This window comes from Diplodia corticola, assembly GCF_001883845.1.
Source record: "Diplodia corticola strain CBS 112549 chromosome Unknown scaffold61, whole genome shotgun sequence".
Lineage (NCBI taxonomy): Eukaryota > Fungi > Ascomycota > Dothideomycetes > Botryosphaeriales > Botryosphaeriaceae > Diplodia > Diplodia corticola.
The window spans coordinates 55,439-74,630 of record NW_017971540.1 but is presented as its reverse complement, the minus strand read 5'-3'; the positions used below and the strand labels follow the sequence as shown (position 1 = coordinate 74,630).

The 19,192-nt window shown below is 58.1% G+C and overlaps 9 protein-coding genes across 9 annotated transcripts; 6 read left to right on the top strand and 3 right to left on the bottom strand.

Annotated features, from left to right (window-relative positions):
* Positions 1–53: 53 nt before the first annotated feature.
* BKCO1_6100030 (glycoside hydrolase family 16 protein) lies at positions 54–949 on the bottom strand (the record flags this gene model as incomplete). Its single annotated transcript, XM_020277997.1, has 3 exons — positions 54–103; positions 156–208; positions 264–949. 3 exons carry the CDS (start codon positions 947–949, stop codon positions 54–56), a joined length of 789 nt encoding a protein of 262 aa, XP_020126678.1.
* A 1,339-nt stretch (positions 950–2,288) lies between these two features.
* Positions 2,289–3,581, top strand: BKCO1_6100029 (short-chain dehydrogenase reductase sdr protein; the record flags this gene model as incomplete). The annotated part of the gene is made up of 5 exons (XM_020277995.1): positions 2,289–2,355; positions 2,417–2,635; positions 2,688–2,873; positions 2,937–2,966; positions 3,034–3,581. The coding sequence occupies 5 exons, from the start codon at positions 2,289–2,291 to the stop codon at positions 3,579–3,581; spliced, it is 1,050 nt and encodes a 349-aa protein (XP_020126654.1).
* Positions 3,582–3,946: 365 nt separating this feature from the next.
* On the top strand, positions 3,947–5,940 carry BKCO1_6100028 (benzaldehyde lyase; the record flags this gene model as incomplete). Its single annotated transcript, XM_020277994.1, has 3 exons — positions 3,947–4,203; positions 4,254–4,486; positions 4,553–5,940. 3 exons carry the CDS (start codon positions 3,947–3,949, stop codon positions 5,938–5,940), a joined length of 1,878 nt encoding a protein of 625 aa, XP_020126653.1.
* Positions 5,941–6,056: 116 nt separating this feature from the next.
* Positions 6,057–7,530, bottom strand: BKCO1_6100027 (uncharacterized protein; the record flags this gene model as incomplete). Its single annotated transcript, XM_020277993.1, has 5 exons — positions 6,057–6,588; positions 6,646–7,043; positions 7,093–7,154; positions 7,203–7,245; positions 7,396–7,530. 5 exons carry the CDS (start codon positions 7,528–7,530, stop codon positions 6,057–6,059), a joined length of 1,170 nt encoding a protein of 389 aa, XP_020126652.1.
* A 1,129-nt stretch (positions 7,531–8,659) lies between these two features.
* On the top strand, positions 8,660–9,772 carry BKCO1_6100026 (alcohol dehydrogenase; the record flags this gene model as incomplete). The annotated part of the gene is made up of 2 exons (XM_020277992.1): positions 8,660–8,805; positions 8,857–9,772. 2 exons carry the CDS (start codon positions 8,660–8,662, stop codon positions 9,770–9,772), a joined length of 1,062 nt encoding a protein of 353 aa, XP_020126651.1.
* Positions 9,773–10,245: 473 nt separating this feature from the next.
* Positions 10,246–11,464, top strand: BKCO1_6100025 (dihydrodipicolinate synthase; the record flags this gene model as incomplete). The annotated part of the gene is made up of 3 exons (XM_020277991.1): positions 10,246–10,359; positions 10,419–10,766; positions 10,913–11,464. 3 exons carry the CDS (start codon positions 10,246–10,248, stop codon positions 11,462–11,464), a joined length of 1,014 nt encoding a protein of 337 aa, XP_020126691.1.
* A 235-nt stretch (positions 11,465–11,699) lies between these two features.
* On the bottom strand, positions 11,700–14,250 carry BKCO1_6100024 (pngase family; the record flags this gene model as incomplete). The annotated part of the gene is made up of 2 exons (XM_020277990.1): positions 11,700–12,079; positions 12,129–14,250. 2 exons carry the CDS (start codon positions 14,248–14,250, stop codon positions 11,700–11,702), a joined length of 2,502 nt encoding a protein of 833 aa, XP_020126650.1.
* A 401-nt stretch (positions 14,251–14,651) lies between these two features.
* BKCO1_6100023 (fad-type 2) lies at positions 14,652–15,809 on the top strand (the record flags this gene model as incomplete). The annotated part of the gene is made up of 1 exon (XM_020277989.1): positions 14,652–15,809. One exon carries the CDS (start codon positions 14,652–14,654, stop codon positions 15,807–15,809), a length of 1,158 nt encoding a protein of 385 aa, XP_020126649.1.
* Positions 15,810–17,355: 1,546 nt separating this feature from the next.
* On the top strand, positions 17,356–19,057 carry BKCO1_6100022 (cytochrome p450; the record flags this gene model as incomplete). Its single annotated transcript, XM_020277988.1, has 5 exons — positions 17,356–17,388; positions 17,444–17,663; positions 17,719–18,614; positions 18,678–18,853; positions 18,904–19,057. The coding sequence occupies 5 exons, from the start codon at positions 17,356–17,358 to the stop codon at positions 19,055–19,057; spliced, it is 1,479 nt and encodes a 492-aa protein (XP_020126648.1).
* Positions 19,058–19,192: the final 135 nt, after the last annotated feature.

Here is a 19,192-nt window from a genome sequence, read left to right as displayed (position 1 = left end):
ATAAACTAAATACCAGAAGCGGCAAGATATATACACTCGTCCCACACCTTCGTCTAAGGGTTGTAGCTGATGACTTCCAGGTTCTTCACCGCGTACGTCGTGTCTGCATCTCGTCAGCATCCGCAGTCTTCGACGCTTACAGCTGGGCAACTTACTGGTCGTCGGGCCCGGCGTTCCCGAAGAACCCTCCATCTGCAGGTTGATGATGCTGTCGAGGCACACGCGTCAGCTCTCTTCTCCAGAGACGGCAGGCTACAACTTACAGGTAGAAGCCAGCGCCCGTGTAGCCGGCGCCGACCTGGGTGGTGATGAGCTCGCCGTCCATGTAAAAGTTGATGGACACGTCGCTGCCGTTCTCGTCGCGCAGCTCGGCCTTGATGTCGTGGAACTCGGTGGGGCTGGGGTACTCGACGTCCTTGGCCTCGACTTCGGAGCTGGTGTTGAACGTGTTGAACGAGATGTCGCCCGACCCCTTCCACTCGGCAATGTCGATCTCCGGTGGCCAGCCCTCGGTCGCCGTCAGCCAGAAGGCCGGCCATGTGCCCACGTCGGTCGACGCCAGGAACGAGGCCGAGAAGTCGAGCCCGCCGCCCGCCTCGACCGCGAAGCTCTGCTTGGCGTGCACCGCCCCGGACAGGTAGTTGATGGCGGTGCCGCCGCTGGTCGCCGGCTGGCCCGTCACCGGCTGTGCCGTGATGGTGAGCTGGCCCGCCGGCGAGATGGCCACGTAGTCGTGGTCGGTGCTGTTGCCCACCATGCGCGCCGATCCGTTGTGGTCGCTGCCCCACGGGTACAGGTAGTCGAAGTACTCCTCCAGGCTCGAGTAGTCGTCGAAGCACGTGTTGGGGATCAGCGTCGTGCCCGACGACTGCCGCTTGCCCGCCGTCTTCTTCACCGCCGCCGCCGACGCGCTGGCGATGAGCAATGCCGAAAAGATGGTCGACTTCATGGTTGTAGTAAAAAATGAACTGCTTGATTGAGTTGGCCGGACAGCGGCGCTGGCCATTTATAGCCAGACGGCGGGCGGCCTCGCATCACCCATCACCCATCCCGCATCACGCATCGCCGCCTCGCTCTTGCTCGTACCCGTCCGGCACCCTGTTTCAAGCCGTGTTTTGCAAGCCCGGTGGCCCGCCGGAGCGCGGGTTCCAAACGAAGGGGGATTGGTGGTTTGGTGTTTCTCCTATCCCGAAAAGCGGAGACCGTCCGAGTTTCAGGAACTTTGCTACAGGGCCGCGGCCCTCGCCTCAGAGTCGATCTGTATTTAGGGACCATCTGCCCTGCAGATCATGCCGCTTTCTGCCAGAACCCCATGTCTATAGCCGCCGGGAATAGAACTGAGAATACGAAAGAAACAAGAAGGTGTGATTCTCGGCTGACGCGGTCGACCCAGCCAGCATCCACCGGAGCATGCGAGTGTGGAGAAGGTCATGTTGTTTGCAGCGTGACGTACATGTGTTACGGGGGCGTTGGGCCGGGCGGGCCGGAGCAACAGCGGCCCGCCCGTCTTGTTTCACTCGCTTTCTTCCTTCACCTCTCTCCACTTGTCCATCAAGACACTCTTGCACTTTCCCACCATCTCTGCCATCACTCCCTTTGGTCCCTCACCCTGCAAAAATCCATCTACCCAAGTCCTCTTGATCTAAGAACGTCAGGGTACGGCCAACCGAACTTCTCGGAGCTGCGTCTTTCCGGAGACCAAGAAGCTTTTGCCAAAATGCCCGGCGGAGAGCATCCGGGCTTGGCAGACGACGTGGTAAAGGATGATTCTATTTTTGACAGCTTGTAACTCTGAAGCTTAAATCCCAACCGCCGTAGGAAGTCTAGGCAGAGTCGAACAAGCAGAGGAAATTCATGTCCGTTCCCATCTCTCAATCCACCCGTGGCAAGCTCATGCCGAAATGAAGCACACCACCATCTCCCCCGCTCTCGCCATCGTCGTCGTCTTAGTCGTCGGTTCTTAGAGTTGAAGTATGCGCCATGCGGATGGTGGTGTTCGTAAGGGGGACCCGCGCGGTTGGGTGGAATGGCAGGGACGATTGTGTCTTTAGCGGGTCGCATCCCTGGGTTCCCTTGGGTTTTCGTGTTAGATCCACAGACTATATGGATGACAACAATGTGGTCGCGCCCCGCGCTGGAGTTGAGATCGCCTTCCGTGGCCGAGGGATCTTCAATGCGGGGAAGTCTGCCCGTCGTCATCGCATCTCAGGGGTGTTTATAAGGAGAGCGCTTCCCACAGGCGGCATCGAGTTTACATCTTCTTGACATCCGTTACACGCTTAATCAACATGGCCGAGATCAAGATTCGCGACCAGGATTTCCAGAATCTGAGGGGCAAAGTCATAATAATCACGGGTGAGCATGCCCCTGGCACCATATGCACGAACCCAGTCATGCTAAAACATCAAACAACAAGGCGGTTCCTCGGGCATTGGACTTGCCACCGTCTCGTTGGCTTTGGAAGCTGGAGCAAAAGTCGTCATAGGCGATCTCAACCCTGCCCCGCCACATGTCAACGAGCACGCAAACTGCACCTATGTTCCGCTCGACGTAACATCGTGGGCCGCGCTATCCGAAATATTCGAGAAGGCATTCGAGTTGCACGGCCGAATCGATCACGTATTTGCCAACGCTGGTACGTCAACCCATACCTACCCACTAACCCTCCTGCTCACCATTGTCTCTAGGCGTCGGCCCCCGCACAAACCTGCTGGAGGACAAGGTCGACAGCAACGGCAAGCCCGTCGAGCCCGACTATTCCGTCATCGACATCAACCTCAAGAGCGTGCTCAACACCACCGCCCTAGCCCTACACTACATGAAGAAGCAGCAACCCGCCGGCGGAAGCATCGTCCTCACCGCATCCGCATCCAGTGCGTCGCCTTCTCTCTCTCTCTCTCTCTCTCTCCCTCCCTTACTAACTCAATCCCCCCTAGGCTTCCAGCGCTTCCCCACCGTCGACTACAGTAAGTCTTCCTCCCAAAAAAACCAACAACAAAAAGACCTACAACCCACACTCACAACCCCCCACAGCCACCGCCAAACACGGCGTCCTCGGCCTCCTCCGCTCCCTCGCCCCCACCCTCCGGCTCTCCCCCGCCGCTTCCTCACTGCCCATCCGCATCAACGCCATCGCCCCGCAATGGACCGCCACCGGCATCGTCCCCGGCGCCGCCATCCGCGCCGCCGGCGCCTACTGCATGCAGCCCGCCGACCCCGCCCGCTCCGCCCTGTATCTGATGGCGAGTGGCGATGGCGCCCACGCGCGAAACGGGGCGTTGGTGTTTTCGCAGGCGGTGCCGCGAAGGGATGGCAGCAGCGGTACTGCTGGGGATCTGGACGACGATGATGACGACGTGGTGGTCGAGTACAAGGAGATTGACGACGGCATGTGCAGGGAGGCGGCGGCGCTGTGCGGCGTGCCGGGCCCGGATTTGGGCGAGGTGTTGGTGAGGATGTTGGAGGCGAGGGCGATGAGGGCGAGTGCGGAGGCGGAGGCGCAGCAGCAGCAGGGGGGTGCCTCTGCCTCTGCCTCTGCAGGGCCGGATGCGGCGGTGCCGCCGAGTGTCAGGAAATTGTGACCGGGGGGGGGGAGCTTGATGGGCGTGTGGCAGGGGGGAGGGGGGAAGGGCGGGCGGGAGATCGGAGGAGGGGGGAGGTGGTCGTGCGCGGGGACTAGTTAGATGAGCGCGGTAGGTAGGTACGTATCCGGTGGGTTGGGCTCGGCAATGATGAGCTGTTTGTGTGTGGGGGGGCATGCTTGGCTGAGGAGGGGACTGCGGGGTTGCGTGCATGTAAGCGTTTACCGGTAGCCGATTGCCCCGCGGACGGCGGGCTGCTGCTTACGTGGTGATGCTTTACTTGGTCCTATATCTACAAAGCTTTTTCACTGAAGTGTTTTCGGTCCAGTTACCGCGTTGAAAGGCTGCGCGCTCCGTTTTGAACCATGGCGTTCCCGTTGACCATGCCGGAGAACAGAGAGTTGACGGGCGGGGATCTCCTTGCTCAGTCATTGAAGAAGCTTGGAACTGAGGTGGCGTTCGGGTTGCACGGCGGTCATCTCGATGCCTTCCTTCTCGGGTGCGAAAGCATTGGCATCCGCCTCGTCGACACGCGGCACGAGACGGTGGCGGTGCAGGCGGCCGAGAGCTACTCCAAAATGACGGGCAAGACGGGCATCTGTTTCGTCACTGCAAACAGCGGGTGAGCTCCCATCAACACCTGCATCCGACGCGGCGACTGAGTGTTTGTAGATTTTCGAATGGTCTCCCCGGCCTAGCCACGGCTTTTGCGGACAGAAGCCCCATCCTGTGCATCACTTCGTCCGTGCCGCTTCGGGACCAGGAAAACAACTCGTTGCAGGGCCAAATCGACCAAGTCGTCGTAGCCAGGACCATGACCAAGTTCGCCCACCGCGTGACGAGCGCCGAAGACTTGCCCCGCCTCGTCGCCCACGCCGTCCACATCTCCGCGTCAGGAGCACCAGGTACATACATCTTCCACGCTTTCTACCGGACAAAGAAAAAAAGGAAGAAGACTGACACACACACAGGCCCCGTCCTCCTCGACGTCCCCATCGACGTCCTCTTCACCCCCATCACCATCCCCCTCATCTCCTGGGGCTCCATCAGCAGCCCCCTCCCGCACCTCCCGGGCCCGCACCCCGCCGCCATCGCCTCCGCCGCCGCCATCCTCCGCTCCGCCAAACGCCCCGCCCTCATCCTCGGCACGGGCGCCTTCGCCGCCGGCCCCTCCTCGACCGCCTCCGCCCTCTCCGCCTTCGCCTCGGCCGCCCCCTCGACCCCCATCCTCACCACGGGCAAGTTCGCCCACCTCGCCCCGCTCCACCCTCTCCCCACCTTCGCCGGCCCCGCCTCCGCCCTCGCCGCCCTCCGCCACACCGGCCGCCCGGGCCCGGACTGCGTCGTCCTCGCCGGCGCCCGCACCGGCATGTACCTCGGCGGCCGCACCGGCGCCATCGTGCCCAACGATAACTGCCCGCTCATCCACATCGACACCGACGCCACCGAGCTCGGCCGCACCGCCCCCGTCGCCGTGGCCATCGTGTCCGACGCCGCCGCCGCACTGTCCGCGCTGGCCGCCGCCCTGAAAAGCGACTCCACCACCAAGGACGCCCCCGCCCCCGACCCCACCTGGCTCCCCACCCTCCGCTCCCTCCACGCCGCGCCCTCCCCCTTCGCCGCCGCCCCGTCAACCGTCCCACAAACCAATGCTCTGCACCCGCACCACGCGCTATCCGCCCTCTTCGCCGCGCTGCCCGCCGAGTCCCGGCCCGTCGTGGTCCTCGACGGCGGCGAGGCCGCGCTGTGGGCGGGGGCGATCGCCGAACAGTGCCGGCCCCGCGCGCTGATGTCATCGACAGGGTATCTGGGGTTTCTGGGCAACGGGTTCGGGTATGCGTTGGGGTGTGGGGTTGCGGTTGGGATGGAGGGAGAGAGAGAGAAAGAAGAGGAGGCGCCGCTCGTGGTGCTGGTGACGGGGGATGGCGCGGCGGGGTTCCATTTCATGGAGCTGGACTCGTTCGCGCGGCACGGGCTGCGGGTGCTGACGGTCGTGGTGAACAATGCGTGTTGGGGGATGAGTCGGAACGGGCAGGATCTGGTGTTTGGCGGGAAGACGGCGGCGCGGCCGGCGAGCGGGCTGAGCGCGCGGCTGGACTTTGCGGTCGTGGCGAGGGGGTTGGGGTGTCTGGGGGAGAGGGCGGAGACGCTGGACGAGGTGCGGCCGAAGGTGGAGAGGCTGCTGGGTGGCGGTAAGGATGGTGGCCGTGGCCGTGGGTTGCCGGGGTGTTTGGATTTGAGGGTGAGTGCGAAGCCGACGCATCCGGGGACTGAGGCCATGGTGAGCATGACGGATGATCCGAACGTGATTGTTGTGCCGTATTACGATAACGTGCCGAGGCCGCATTATAAGCTCTGAGCGTGGGTATGGAGGGACAGGTGGAGTGGCTGGGTCGTGGCGGGCGTCAAGTCATACTGCAATATATGTACTAAAATTTACGTTTGGGGGACCGGAAGATGAAACGGTACACGCCCTCAGTCCTCGGTGAGGAAGGGAGGCAGAGACACCTCGCTGGGCGTGATGCTGTTCCTTCTCGAAACCTCTTCTATGCTTTCCACGCTGGGGCAGTGCGACTCCCTCCGCTGCGTCATGGTGGTGGTGACCAGGATGGCAGAAGCCCCTGTGGCCTCGCCCCAGAATCTGTCGACCTCGTCGTCCGGAGCGCCCCTTTCCACCATGGACTGAACCAGCCCTCCCTTCCGACTCATCTGGTTCTTCTGGGCCGCGTCCATCCGGATCCCCTTTTCCAGAAGCGAGTTCCACCCGTGGCCTTTGTCGAACCCAGAGACGGCGAAAGTCACGTCCCTGCTGCGGCGATTCGGACTGAGGAAGCGTGGGAAAAGCCTGGTGAGAAGCGTCTTGCATTGCGGCAGCGAAGCGCAGATGATGCCGACCGCCACTTCGATGACGGCCCAGCGTGCCGAGTCGACATTGTCCCATCCCGGATCCTGGGAGCCAATGGCTCTGGTGAGTGAGTGTATCCGGAGAAAGGAGCAGATGCATCCACTGCATCGACCGTTGTGAGCTCTTGCCGGTTTGAAGAAAGTGGTCTGGCACACTTACAATCCGCCAAGCGCAAAGATGCCGCCCAGGGCCCATCTTTCGCGTCGAGAGATGTTCAGAGACTTGACAACCGGGATCGGAAGAACAATGAGAACGAGGTCGAAGAAGATGTAGGTGTATCCCTGGAAGAACCACATGGCTTTGACGTTGACGCAGTGCTCGTTGACCACTTCGGGCGTGGTAAACAGCTCGGGGTGCCAGAAAAATGAGATTGGGTGGCAAGTCAGGATGCAGCACGTCACCGACACCACCGTGTTGAGTATGAGGATGCACAGAAAGACGAGACACGCTGTTCTCGTCCCTTTCGATGAGGCAAAGAGGCGTAGGTAGGAGAGAACGATGGATATCTTGGTGATCCCGACGCTGAAGTTGAAGAAGATGTAGGCGATCCACAAGTGCTGGACCACGTTAGCGCCCGGCACGATGTAATGGATGCAGCATACAAACCAACGACATGCTCGAGAGCTCCAGTATCGTAAGGCCGTAGATGTGCATCCCCAGGCCGGTCTCTGCTACGGGTCAGATCTGTTCTGATATAATGCAGGACTCAGGCTTACCGGTAGCGTGGATGAGAAGTCCCATCAGAGAAATTGCACATAGCTTTGTCAATCGTCAGCGCTGAATGTCCAAGTCAAAGGAGGCATTTCTTGAAAGTACTGTGGCTATTATGATCACACTGTCATCCAAAGCGAAACTTCGCATGTAGTGCATCCGGGTAAAAAGCCGTACGCCAACAACGACCAGACATACGGCAGTGACACCAACAGTTGTGGCGATGACTTCGTGGGCGCGGCTTGGTGGGATTGCCGTTACTTGGTCCTCATTGCTTTGACCCTTCTGAGCCTGCGGAGGCGTACTTCTTGCCCAGTGCAAAAGAGGATACATGGTAGGGTCAAGTGTTGTTCCGCACTATGCGTGCTTGTGTGGTTTGGGCGGCAGGTTTCTTTAAGAATGTGACACGCACTGGCGCGTCCGTGGCAAGCTCCGCTCCGACCCTGTTCCCTGATAACACCATCCCTTGCGTCCAGAATTCATCTCGAGATCGACGGGCTCGACAGCCAACAAAGAGATCAAAAGTCCGTTCCGGGCTTAGTCTTCCATCCCTTGAGTGGCCTCGGTTTGGTAGGGCTGACGAAGTTCGGCACAAAGAGGCGCCGCGCATCGACAAGTCCTCCTTAGTGGGGACGCGTGGTACGAAGACTTCCGCATGCGGACACGGGCGATGGTGGATGAGTCCCTTCGGTCAACAAGTAAGGGCCGGTAGAATAATCTTCATAGGCTCTGGCGCCGTTTTCCGGCCAACTTTCGTGCTGGAGGCACGCTAGAAGACGCAAGAATCCTGTTAATCCAGTCCGTTGGGAGGGCCTCGTCGAACATGGTATGGTGCATCGTGCATCGAATCGAGGTTTCGGGACTTGTACTATTAGCTTGTGGAACCAACCAAGAACGAGATGGCAAGGCCAGGTCAAATATAAAGTATGGTCGGGTGGCTGTGTGTTGGGCCATACAGAATCCATCTCTTTCTTTGATTCAGATGACAATCCGACAGATGTGCCAGCCTCGGTCTAAATCAGTCGGTTGTGGGGGACTGCCATGGCGATTTCTCGCGACGCAAGAACGACAAAATCATAGGAGACTGCAGTGGATGAACCATAGGAAGAGAAATGTCAAAAAAGGGTTTCATTCACGCTGACCACGAGCTCATGTAGAAGGTGCAAAGTTCCAGATCCCAGTTTGAGACCGACCTGGGCTACTGGTACCACTGCGGCAGCAACCAAAGACTTCGGAGCTCCTCCCACTTTGCCGTCGGAAAAGACGGTCTACGCGGAGCAAGATCGGCGGAATGATTGTGCAATAGAGGGGAAAAGTGAAGGAATAGTGGAGCATTCGGCTAGCTATCGGCGTTTGCCCCGCAGCTGGTGTCGGAATCAACGACCATAATGCGGGGTGTTCGCTGCGGCTGGAGCATCACTTCAATCATCGTCACTTTGCGCATCTGGTCACTAGGCGAGAAATGTCGAAGCCTACCGTTCTGCATCTTGGAAACGCTGTCAAGTACAGCACCGAATACTACGAGAAGGAGTTCCTGCCTCGCTTCAATGTGGTGAGGAATGAGGACTTGGACAGAGAGTCGTTCAAGAAAGCCTTGAAAGAGAGGAAGTAAGTCCACTGAGCACATACGTACAGTTGCTGGCGCTGATAAGCAGCAAGGTATGGGGATTTTTCGGCCATCTTCCGCCCACATTTCCAGACTGGCGGCGAGATGGGCCAGTGGGACCAAGAGTTGATCTCTTTGCTGCCGCCTTCAGTGCGCATATTCGCATCTGCGGGCGCTGGGTTCAACTGGGCAGACACCGACGTCCTCGGCAAGCGTAAGATCTGGTACGCCAACGGGGCGGGCGCCTCGGACGAGGCGGTTTCGGACACGGCTCTCTACATGATCCTGTCGGTCTTCCGCAACTTCACCCGCGCCCAGCTGGCAGCGCGATCTGGAGACCCGGACAGGTTCTCTTACACGCACCGACTCATTGCTGACATCTCGGCCAACCCGCGAGGATACGTGCTCGGCATCGTCGGGCTGGGCAACATCAGCAAGAAGCTCGCTGCGAAGGCTCGGTTGGCGCTGGGCATGGACATTCACTATTACGACATCGTCCGCGCCAGCCCTGAAGAGGAAGAGAGGCTTGGGGCTACTTACCACTCGTCGTTGGACGAGCTTCTGAGCATCTCCGACTGCGTCTCGCTGCACACACCGCTGAACCCCCATACCCAGGACCTGATAAATGCCAGCAACATCTTCCACATCAAGAAGGGTGGGAGACTGATCAACACTGCCAGAGGGCCCATCGTGGAGGAGAAGGCATTGATCGATGCGTTGAAGAAGGGCCATCTTTCGGCGGCTGGATTGGATGTTTTCTACAACGAGCCGAACATTCCGCAAGAGTTCATTGAGATGGAAAACGTCACGTTGACAACGCACATTGGCGGAGGAGCGCTAGACACTCGAATCAACTTCGAGCTGCTGGCTATGAAAAATATTGTCACTGTGGTAGGTCCGGATGGGGAGTTTGCTGGAAAGCCTCTGACGCCGGTCAACACTCGTGCTTTTGAGGCAGCGTCACAGTAGGCCCAGAGCTCGCAAATATAGAAATTCTTTCGATTTTTCAGAAGTAATGAAGACACGTTGGGTACGTTATGTTCGCTGCTGTGGCACTGATACAGGTGAAGCATGGCGGGGATGGCGGGGATGTGCGCCAGGTAGCTATGAAGGGCATTTTCTAGCCAGGATACCCCCCACGTACCATGTCGGATTTTAATCCGATGCCAAAGCGCAGGGGTTTGAATTGCGTCATTCATAGGACAATTCGATGCGGGGTCCGGAAGAATGGTGTGCTACTGACCATTACAGCGTGAATTCATGCAACAAGACCTTGCTCGCCATCGGTATAGCTTTGCCGTATCGGCGGCAAGCCAGTTCAATTGCCGAGCGACCTGCTTTGAAAGTGTCTACTTAGACCTGGTGTTCGGCCAAGCCAGTTCCAGCTCCACTCACGTTTCGGGTCCTGACAGTCAACACCAAGCATTCGGAATCCTCCAGAAATGCCGCCCTCAAGCATCCCCGCCAAGGCGCGCCCGCTGCCCGCTGGCGTCTACTGCCCCGTAGTGACACTCTACAAGAACACGCCCCTGCAGGAAATAGACCTGGACGCAATGGTGGCGTGCACTATTTCATTGACCTGCAAACCCGGCTGACCCTTTCCTCTACAAAACAGTACAAACACTGCCAACACCTCGTCCGCGGCGGCCAACACGGCCTCGTGTACCTCGGCACCAACGGCGAACTCGCCCTTCTCGACCGCGCCGAGCGCAAGCAGATCCTCGCCACCGCCGTCCGAGCCGTCACCGACCTCGGCGTCCCCGACTACCCGCTGGTCGCGGGCATCTCCGCCCAAGGGACGAAAGAAACGATCCAGCTGGCGCAAGACGCGCACGAAGCCGGCGCCGGCTGGGCGCTGCTGCTGCCCCCGAGCTACTGGGCGAAATCCATGACGAACGATGCGCTGTTGGGATACTATCGCGACGTGGCGGATCGCAGTCCGCTGCCGGTGGTGGTGTATAACGTTTGTCCCACCACTCTCCCCAGCCCCCAGCCCCTGCTCCCTCCTTCTTTCCTTCACCCAAAGTTGCGTGTGCACGCTTGTGTATGTGTGGCAAGAGGAGCTAGCCGGACTGACCGGGAGGCAAAACCGATCAAAAACCAAAACAGTTCCCCGGCGTGACGTCCGCCATCGACCTCGACTCGGACCAGCTCGCGGCGCTCGCGGCGCACCCCAACATCGTCGCGGTCAAGCTCACGTGCGGCAACGTCGGCAAGGTCGTCCGGCTCGCCAGCGCCTTCGCCCCCGGCCAGTTCGCCGTCTTCGGCGGCTCCTCCGACTACCTCGTGCCCACCCTCGAGGCCGGCGGCGTCGGCTGCGTCACCGGCCTCGCCAACGTCTTTCCCCGCGCCACCGCGCGCGTCTTCGACCTGTGGATGGAGGGGAGGAAGGACGAGGCGCGCCGGCTGCAGCAGGTCGTCGCGAATGCCGAGTGGGCGTGCAAGAAGAGCTTGGCGGCGACCAAGTATGGCGCTTGGTGGTTTGTTGGGAGGGGGCTGGGGTTGGAGGATAGGATGACGTTTGCTCCGCGGAAGCCGTATGTCGAGATTGGTGAGGCGATGCGGGGGTGGACGGTGGAGACGATGGGGGTGCTGCAGGGGGATGAGGTTGCCATTCCGGAGGGGATCAAAAGCCCTGCGAAAGTCGGTGGTGCTTCGTGAACGTGGCTCCGCTGGAGTGGTTCTGGCTTTGCTGTTGTATTTACCATCAGCAGAAACTGTAGGCCTGCCAAACACCCATGGCTTTTAATCAAAACCTGCTCTCGAATTGTAGGTGCACGCATTACTGAAGCCATAAGGAAAGTCATCAGGGTTCACTCTTTATTTTTCTACAGGATTTCAAGGACCTCACGATAGCATCCAGGACCTGCCTCTGCTCGAGTCCCATATCAACCCATCATCCCATCACCACGTTGTCCGTCAGCATCCACCTTTTCGTAGACGCCCTTCTTCCCCCATCCGCGTCTGGCTCATTAACGCAGGCTGAGCTGACCTTGGTCACGTCAAGCTTGCAGAGTTCCTGCGTAATCTGTCTGGACACGAACTTTTGCAGCTCGTCTTGCTCGCACTCGTCTTCCCGCCTCAAGCGCTTCTTCTGCTCATCAGGCATGTCTTTCCTCCGTTCGGTGCATATTTCGTCCAGAATGTGCAAGAGCTCGGGCTCAGTGGCTAGTCTGCGCTCGTGCGCGGACCGCTGGCTACGCACGTAGCGTCTGGTGACATCTGTGGCGCCGTCTTTGGAGAAGGCGATGCAGTAAGACAGCTTCTTGCCCCATCCTGTCGCGGCGTTAGCACTGGCACGAAGTTATCTGGGGACTCGACTTACCTTCGCAGTAGGTCAACGGCTCATCCCACGACTCGGCATGAGCATCCACGTGGATCCATCTCTTCAGGTGTTGCGAGTAGACCTCTGTCCAAGCGTGGTCTTCGGCGTTCCACACCCACCTCACCCTCGCCCCGATGGCGTGACAGAGCATGGAGAAACACTGAGCCCACTCCCCCGACCGGCCCTTTCTGGTGCGCAGGAGGATGAAAGGGTCGGTGTAGCGCGGGAATCGTTCGTGATTGCCGCAGCAATCGTTCTCGCACCGGTAGGCCTCGACTTGTCTCGCACCGCCCGTCATTTCGTCCAAGCGTGGTGCTGCCATGCCGAGCGGGGTCGTCTTGCTGCCGCAGCATGAGCAGGTCGGGTTGTCTACCCATGCGAAGAATGATCGCTTGAACCATCTCAGGAGTGCTCGGATGACGCAATCTTGGAACCCCAGAATCGGCCGCCTGGCTGGAGAGTAGGATTTGGCGTCTATGCGGAGGGCTTCACATTCGCTCTCTGCCTGTCTGTGCAGCACGTCTAACGGTACGTATGCGAGAGCTTTGTCGAGCAGATCTGGGTTGTTCCACCGCAACGGATTTTCTGAGAGAGATCTCATGAACTTCCTGAACCGAAGGGACTTTCTATCCAGAGGTCTTTGTGGACTGATAGGTATGTTGTGGATGGGAAGTCGAGGTGCTGCAGATAGTCTCGCCTTTCGCGCCTCGCTCAAGATCTCGCGATATCGTCCCGCCAGATCCACAGCCTCTTCGGAGTTGATGGCCGGGGTCGGAACTTTGGGCGCACAGTTGGAGAATTGATTCCAAATTTGGAGCCGCGAGGACAGTCGTCTTCGAATGTCCTGGAGCATTCCATGGGCGGGGATGATGTACGCATTTCCCGAACCCGGCGACCCAGCAACAATGTGGCCCTCGAGGTCGCCCGTCTTCTTGTTGACCACGATAGAGCCACAGTCTCCCTCCTCGACGCTTCCGTCTAGCCTCACTAACCACAGCTCCTGTGTCTTCTGGCCTCCGGGCAGTGTCATGAAAGAAGGCGTCCCCGACAGCATACCGTCTCTTGCATTTCCAGACCCGGTGTAGGCTACAACTGAAACGTCTCGAGGGCTGTCGCTAGCACGCATGCGCGGCTGAATGACATGGTAGTTGCAGAAAGAGTGTGTGAGCGGTAATTTCTCATGATACCCGGACTTTTGCCCTCTCAACATGACCAAGCAATAGTCCAGCCCAGGATGCGGCCCATCTTTTGACGAGAGCACAACATCATTCGCGTCAAAAGTATGCGACGCTCCAGGCACGTCAGAAGCTGAATCTTCTGTGTTTCTTCTGCATGGTTTCGATTCACGGAAGATGGCTGCGTCATGCGGTGGCCTTTGAAAGTCGATGGTATCGTCTTCGTCTTCGCTGCTGTCGGAATCCATGCCTCCTTCTTCGTCAAAGCTCAACTCCAGACCAAGATGGCCATTGGTTTCGAAATCAACCATGCAGCTGTGCTCGAAAAAGGCATGTGCAGCCGTCGTGAAAAGCAAAAGGCCATCCCAGCTGAATACAGCTCCAACGGTGGCGCATTTCCGCTGAATCAAGCCTGGTGGCCTCCATTGCTGAGTTGAAATCAGCCGACCGGTGGGATTTTCGCAATTGGTGTTTCTGTTGGCCGAAGGACGAGATACGTTTGCGTCATCGGCTCCCAGCGGCTTGAGTTGATCAAACTCAAGTGGCTGGGCGCAATCTCCAGTCTTGAAGTCTGCAAAGTTGGCCAGGATGTTGCTGTCCTCGATCTGTTTCCGAATCATCTTCCGTGCATGAGCCTCCCTGCTACAGAAGAAGACCGCCGGACGTGCCTTCTTTCTGGATTTTCCGATCAGGTAGACCTGCCAGATGACGGGTGCCGAAACCGCGGCTCCATGGTCTTCCAGATACTGCTTGATGTGGTCTTTCAAGACGAGGAATCGCCTTCGAACCGAGCCTTTGGCCTCCCAGCAATGCAACTTCCCAATCTTGCGGTACTCGACTCCAATCGAATCCTCAAAGTTTGGGATTTCCACCGACGATTTGCTGTCTTTTGGCTCCTCCAGTCGATGCAGGAAACGCGTAAAAACGTTCGTAGGCGTCGTCGTCATCGTTTCTTTGACCACCGTGGCTGCATCCAGTACAACCAATGGCGTTATTCGGACAAGGTGACTTGCGGAAGCCTATAGACGGTCACGAAGCAGCTGCGGAAGCAAGAGGTACAGTTTGTGCCCAACAAGCCGGAGATGGGACCAGATTGGAGTAACAAGGAAGAGAAGAAGGGTAAAAGCAATTGGTGTGGTGCGGAAAGGACGGTCGACGTAGTCCGCCGAGGCTGAGCTGCATAGAGCTGCATGTCTGCCTCGCGCCGCCGCCGCTTACTTGTCCGCGCGTCCCGCGACGCGCAACACCATGGGCGCAGCACAAGGTGGCCAAGACAGCGCCAGTGAAGAATCCAAGGGTCCTCCAAAAAACCAATGCCGTGGTTCTTCTCTTCAACCATAACCACAAGATGCTGGACGCCGACTGCTTGAAACTACCCATCACCACCTGCCACCCCACGGCGGATGAGAAGTCGATCCTGTTGAACATCATCTGGGACCTGAAGTCTCCAAAAGCGAATTCTCTCGACATCGACCCTTACCTGGAATACTACGCGCAGCAATGTCATATCTTCGGCCTGGAGCAAAGCGACTGCTTACCAGCCGATGGATCGCCCGAGTTTGAAATCGTTGCCCATAGAGACATCTTATGCGTAATACAAAGCCTTGCAGCAGAGTCACGAGACAGGCCGGATGTGGTGCAAAACCTCCCAGCATTACGACCACCTCGGGTGGACGAGAAAGGATCGACTGGCCGTCAGGATTCGGCCCCCAACAACCGCGTCATCAACAACGCAATCGACTGGGCGGCGAGGCTGCTGACCATGATGGACATTGGCCAGCCACACTGCGCTTATTCCGCCCAGCGCCCGCTCCTTTGGGACAAGGGTTCGCTGCGTGGCTTCGTATCCAGTCACTTCGAGCCCCCAAGGCAGAGCGCGGGCATTGTGCGACTGCCCAAAATATTCAACGCCCGCAATCTCGAACTCCTCGCCGGCATCAAAGTGGCTTGGACCAATAACCTCTCCGACCATCTCAGGCTGAGGGATGATGACAAGGAGGTTCTCATCTTCCACCATGCAACCTTTCTCGAGCATGGCCGCACGTACCACACCCATCACCTACCCAACCATTCGACCCAAAAGCTCATCGTATCGCACAGTGACATGTTCCCCCCGGGCTTCTGCAAGGAGACGTTACGCACACTTTCTCTGCTCCTCCCATCGTCCGATAAGGCCACGGCCAAATGGTACAAGAGGCAACGCTCGCTGGAAAACCTCGACGGCAGAGCGACCAAGTTACCACAGCTTCGCACCGACGACCGCCAGATCGAAAACTTCCATTTCTGGAGGGAGCGCCTGGTCATCCTCAAGCAAGTCTTTGACGAAGCAGAGCCGAGCACCTTGTCGCAGTGGTGGCACGACAGGAGAAAAGGCCCGCAGTGGTACACCTTTTGGGTCGCCGTCGCCGTCCTCGCTCTGACTGTGTTCTTCGGCATCGTCCAGTCCGTCGAGGGCGCCATGCAGGTCTATCGCGCTTACCACCCCGGCGGCCCCGAAGAGCACTGAGCAGCGCTTCTGCGCGCCGAGTTCATCTCGACTCAAATTCATCCACTTGGTTCCGACCCAGCGACTTTCCGTCCGCCAAACGCTTCGTCGTTCGTCCGGCAGCGGGACCATCGCTGTTGTTCCCTCCACGCCCATCTGCGAAACAGAAATTTTCTATCACAGAGTCGGAGCTCTGGGACCCGCAAAGGGGGTCGACGTGGCGCTGCTTCACACCAAATTTCTGGGGTGAAGGACCGCAGTGCCACCCATCATGGTGCACTACAAACCAGCGGCCGCGAAAAACGGGAATGAAGCGGCATGAGCACATGGTCGGCACGATATGCTTACATGAAGGCCTATCCCTGGGCTTGCAACCCCTACAGAGGTATACAAGCATTGGCCTCAAGTAATTACGCATAGTAGAGTGCATGGCGCAAGGATCGTGCGGGACCCTCAGCCACATAGAATTAGACTCAAGCGCGGCAAGCCATGTATAGTGCCTCTGCGGCCGCCGCTGCCTTCGATTTCTATACTCAACCAGAATTTGTAGTGGCGTGATACCGTTGTCAAAGCTGCGTAGGGTGTGTGATCACCGAGTTCATTCGGCCATCGGCTAGGTCGGCGGAAAGGATTCAAAAAGGTGGACAGGCTTCGCCCGCAAAAGCCAAAATGGGGTCGTACGTGATGGTGAAAAGTACGCGAATATCGTTGTCCCTCAAATGTGGTGGACCATGAATGCGAGGTGACGTGGCGAGATACGAGGTTGGATAAACCAGTTTTGTGCTCTACGCTAATTACCCAAACGATGCGCTGGTCCCCAGCTCCTGCAGACTTCTCCCAGTCTTAAATCTAGTGTTCTAGAGTCGGAAAGTGCGCTCCATACATGCGTATGGCATTGGGTGTCGACTTCGACCAATCACAACCTCCGCACGCCGAAAGAACCCGGCGAGCAGCGTCTACCGCCGCCGTTTGCAGCGAGTACGGCTCAAGAGAACAGAGAATCGATGTACTTGATTTTCAAACAGACACATGTTGACTTTAAACATTAAATATCGACATGGAAACTCAGTGCATCTTCTGGATTGCTGTGAAGGCGTCTATGAGGGACCTACCGGCAATTTGAGTTTACAATCGGCGTCCTGACGCTCTTCATGTAGTCGTTGGCGTTCCGCATACCCGGCGGTATTCCCAGGGTCTATAGAGTCGTTGCCTCTGCCGCCTTGTAATCGATAACTTGTGTTGTACCTGATGTCGCATTCATAAACATAACTTTCCGAGGGTATACCCAGGGTTTTGTTTCTGACCACCATCCGTCAAGGGTACGCCAAGGTTGGAAATCCTTTACAGCTGTTCCGTGAATGGCCGAACAGAAACCCGCGCCACGACAGGGTATATACGCTACCGCCCAGAGCCCCGCCTTGTCAGCTTATCCTGGGCAAGCCTGCAGGATCCCACCCTTCACTTAAAAACGCCTGACGCCGGCCCATCTTTCACCCGCAACAAGGCCACACTAACTATCATCAACGTCGTCGCAGGTGAAGTGCTTGACCAAGTTCTCCCACTCGAAATGTTCCTCCTTGAGATTCTGATATCAGCCGTGGTAAGTTGGATGATTCGAAGTCTACTTACACTTGCAGTGCTGATGCAGATGCAAGTGCCTGTGGTTCACGGGAAAATGCTTATACAACCTCTACCTGCACCCGCTGCGTTCTTATCCGGGGCCATGGCTTTGTCGTGCTTCTTCCCTTCCGCGCATCTGGCACCGTATCGTCGGAACGAACATCTCGCACGCTCATCGCGCCCACGAGACTTACGGGCCGGTCGTACGCCTCAGCCCCGCGGAGCTCAGCTACATCTCTGGTGATGCTTGGGACGGTAAACCTCGCCTTCTCTCCAACCTCGGCTCCACAAGATTCTGATCATCAAGCAGACATATACGCCCGGCAAGGCGGACACGCCGCCCTCCCAAAAGAGCCCATCTTCAACTCCGCGCCCCCCGATCTTCCCCGTGGCCTCATACAAGCGATCGACGGCCCGCAACACGCGCGTCAGCGGCGCATCTTCGCTCCAGCCTTCTCCAACACGTCGCTCAAGAAACAGGAATCCCTGATCCTGGGCCACGTGCAGAAGCTCATTGCCAACTTACAGCGTGCCTGCGCCAGCCGCAGCGACGGGGAAGCAGAAGCCAACGTGGCTGACCTCTTCAACTTCATGGCCTTTGACGTCATGGCCGACCTCGCATTCGGAAGACCGCTGGGCCTGCTGGATACCGGCGAGTATTCGCCTTGGGTGCGCGGCGTTTTCGCCGTCTTTCGCCTGCTGTCCGTGCGCGTCGTCATCCTGTTCTACCTGCCGCAGCTGACGCAGCTCATGGTGTGGCTGCTGTCGACGAAGGCCACGGTGGAGAGACGCAACGCGTATATCGACTATGCAGCTGGGCTGGTCGACGAGCGCCTGGACCAAGAAGCCCACACGGAACGACCGGACATCTGGTCCCTCGTGGAGAAGAAACAAGATATCCTGAGCCGTCCGGAAATGCATGTCAACGCCGCCGTCTTCATGGCGGCCGGAACCGAAACAACCGCAACGGCGCTTTGCGGAGCCATGTGGTATCTCACGGAGAATAGGGACAAGATGGATAGAGTCACCAGAGAAGTGCGGGACCTGGCGCCAGACGAGCTCAACATGGAGACGCTGGCAGCGCTGCCTTATCTAAACGCCGTCATCGACGAGAGCATGAGGCTGTATCCTCCGATTCCGGACATGCTGTACAGGCTTGTACCAGAGGGAGGTACGGTGGTTGGCGGTAAACACGTGCCGGCCGGGGTGAGTCAAGGCCTTTGCGATCCGCTGCAAGGCATGAGCTGACGTAGCCTAATCTGCCCACAGGCTGTTGTGGGAATCCATCAGTGGCCGGCGTACCATTCGGCTCGCAATTTTGCACGGCCAGACGAGTTCATTCCCGAACGGTGGCTACCTGGAGCTACCGAGGGTGAGTTTGCCCACGATAATAAGCGGATCGTTCAGCCATTCTCTAGCGGTTCGAGAAGCTGCATCGGCAAGAAGTAAGTCTTCATGCGCGCTACAGCGGACCGGCTTTTGTTGACCCACTCAGTCTCGCACTATATGAGATGCGTTTGGCACTGGCCAGCATCCTACGCCAGTTCGATTTCTTCGCCACCGAGGGAAACAGCAACTGGATGCAGCAGAAATGTTTCATTGTGTGGGATAAACCTCCACTCATCATGAAAGTGAAGAGTGTTGTCTAAATGGGATCACATGGACGCAGCGTGTGGAACATGCGGATGAACCACCGCATCCAGAGATAGTGCCGCCAGCCGAGCGGAACCTAGATTCCGCTCATTCTACTCTGCTGCAAACTTCCGATGCAGTTAGCCAGTATG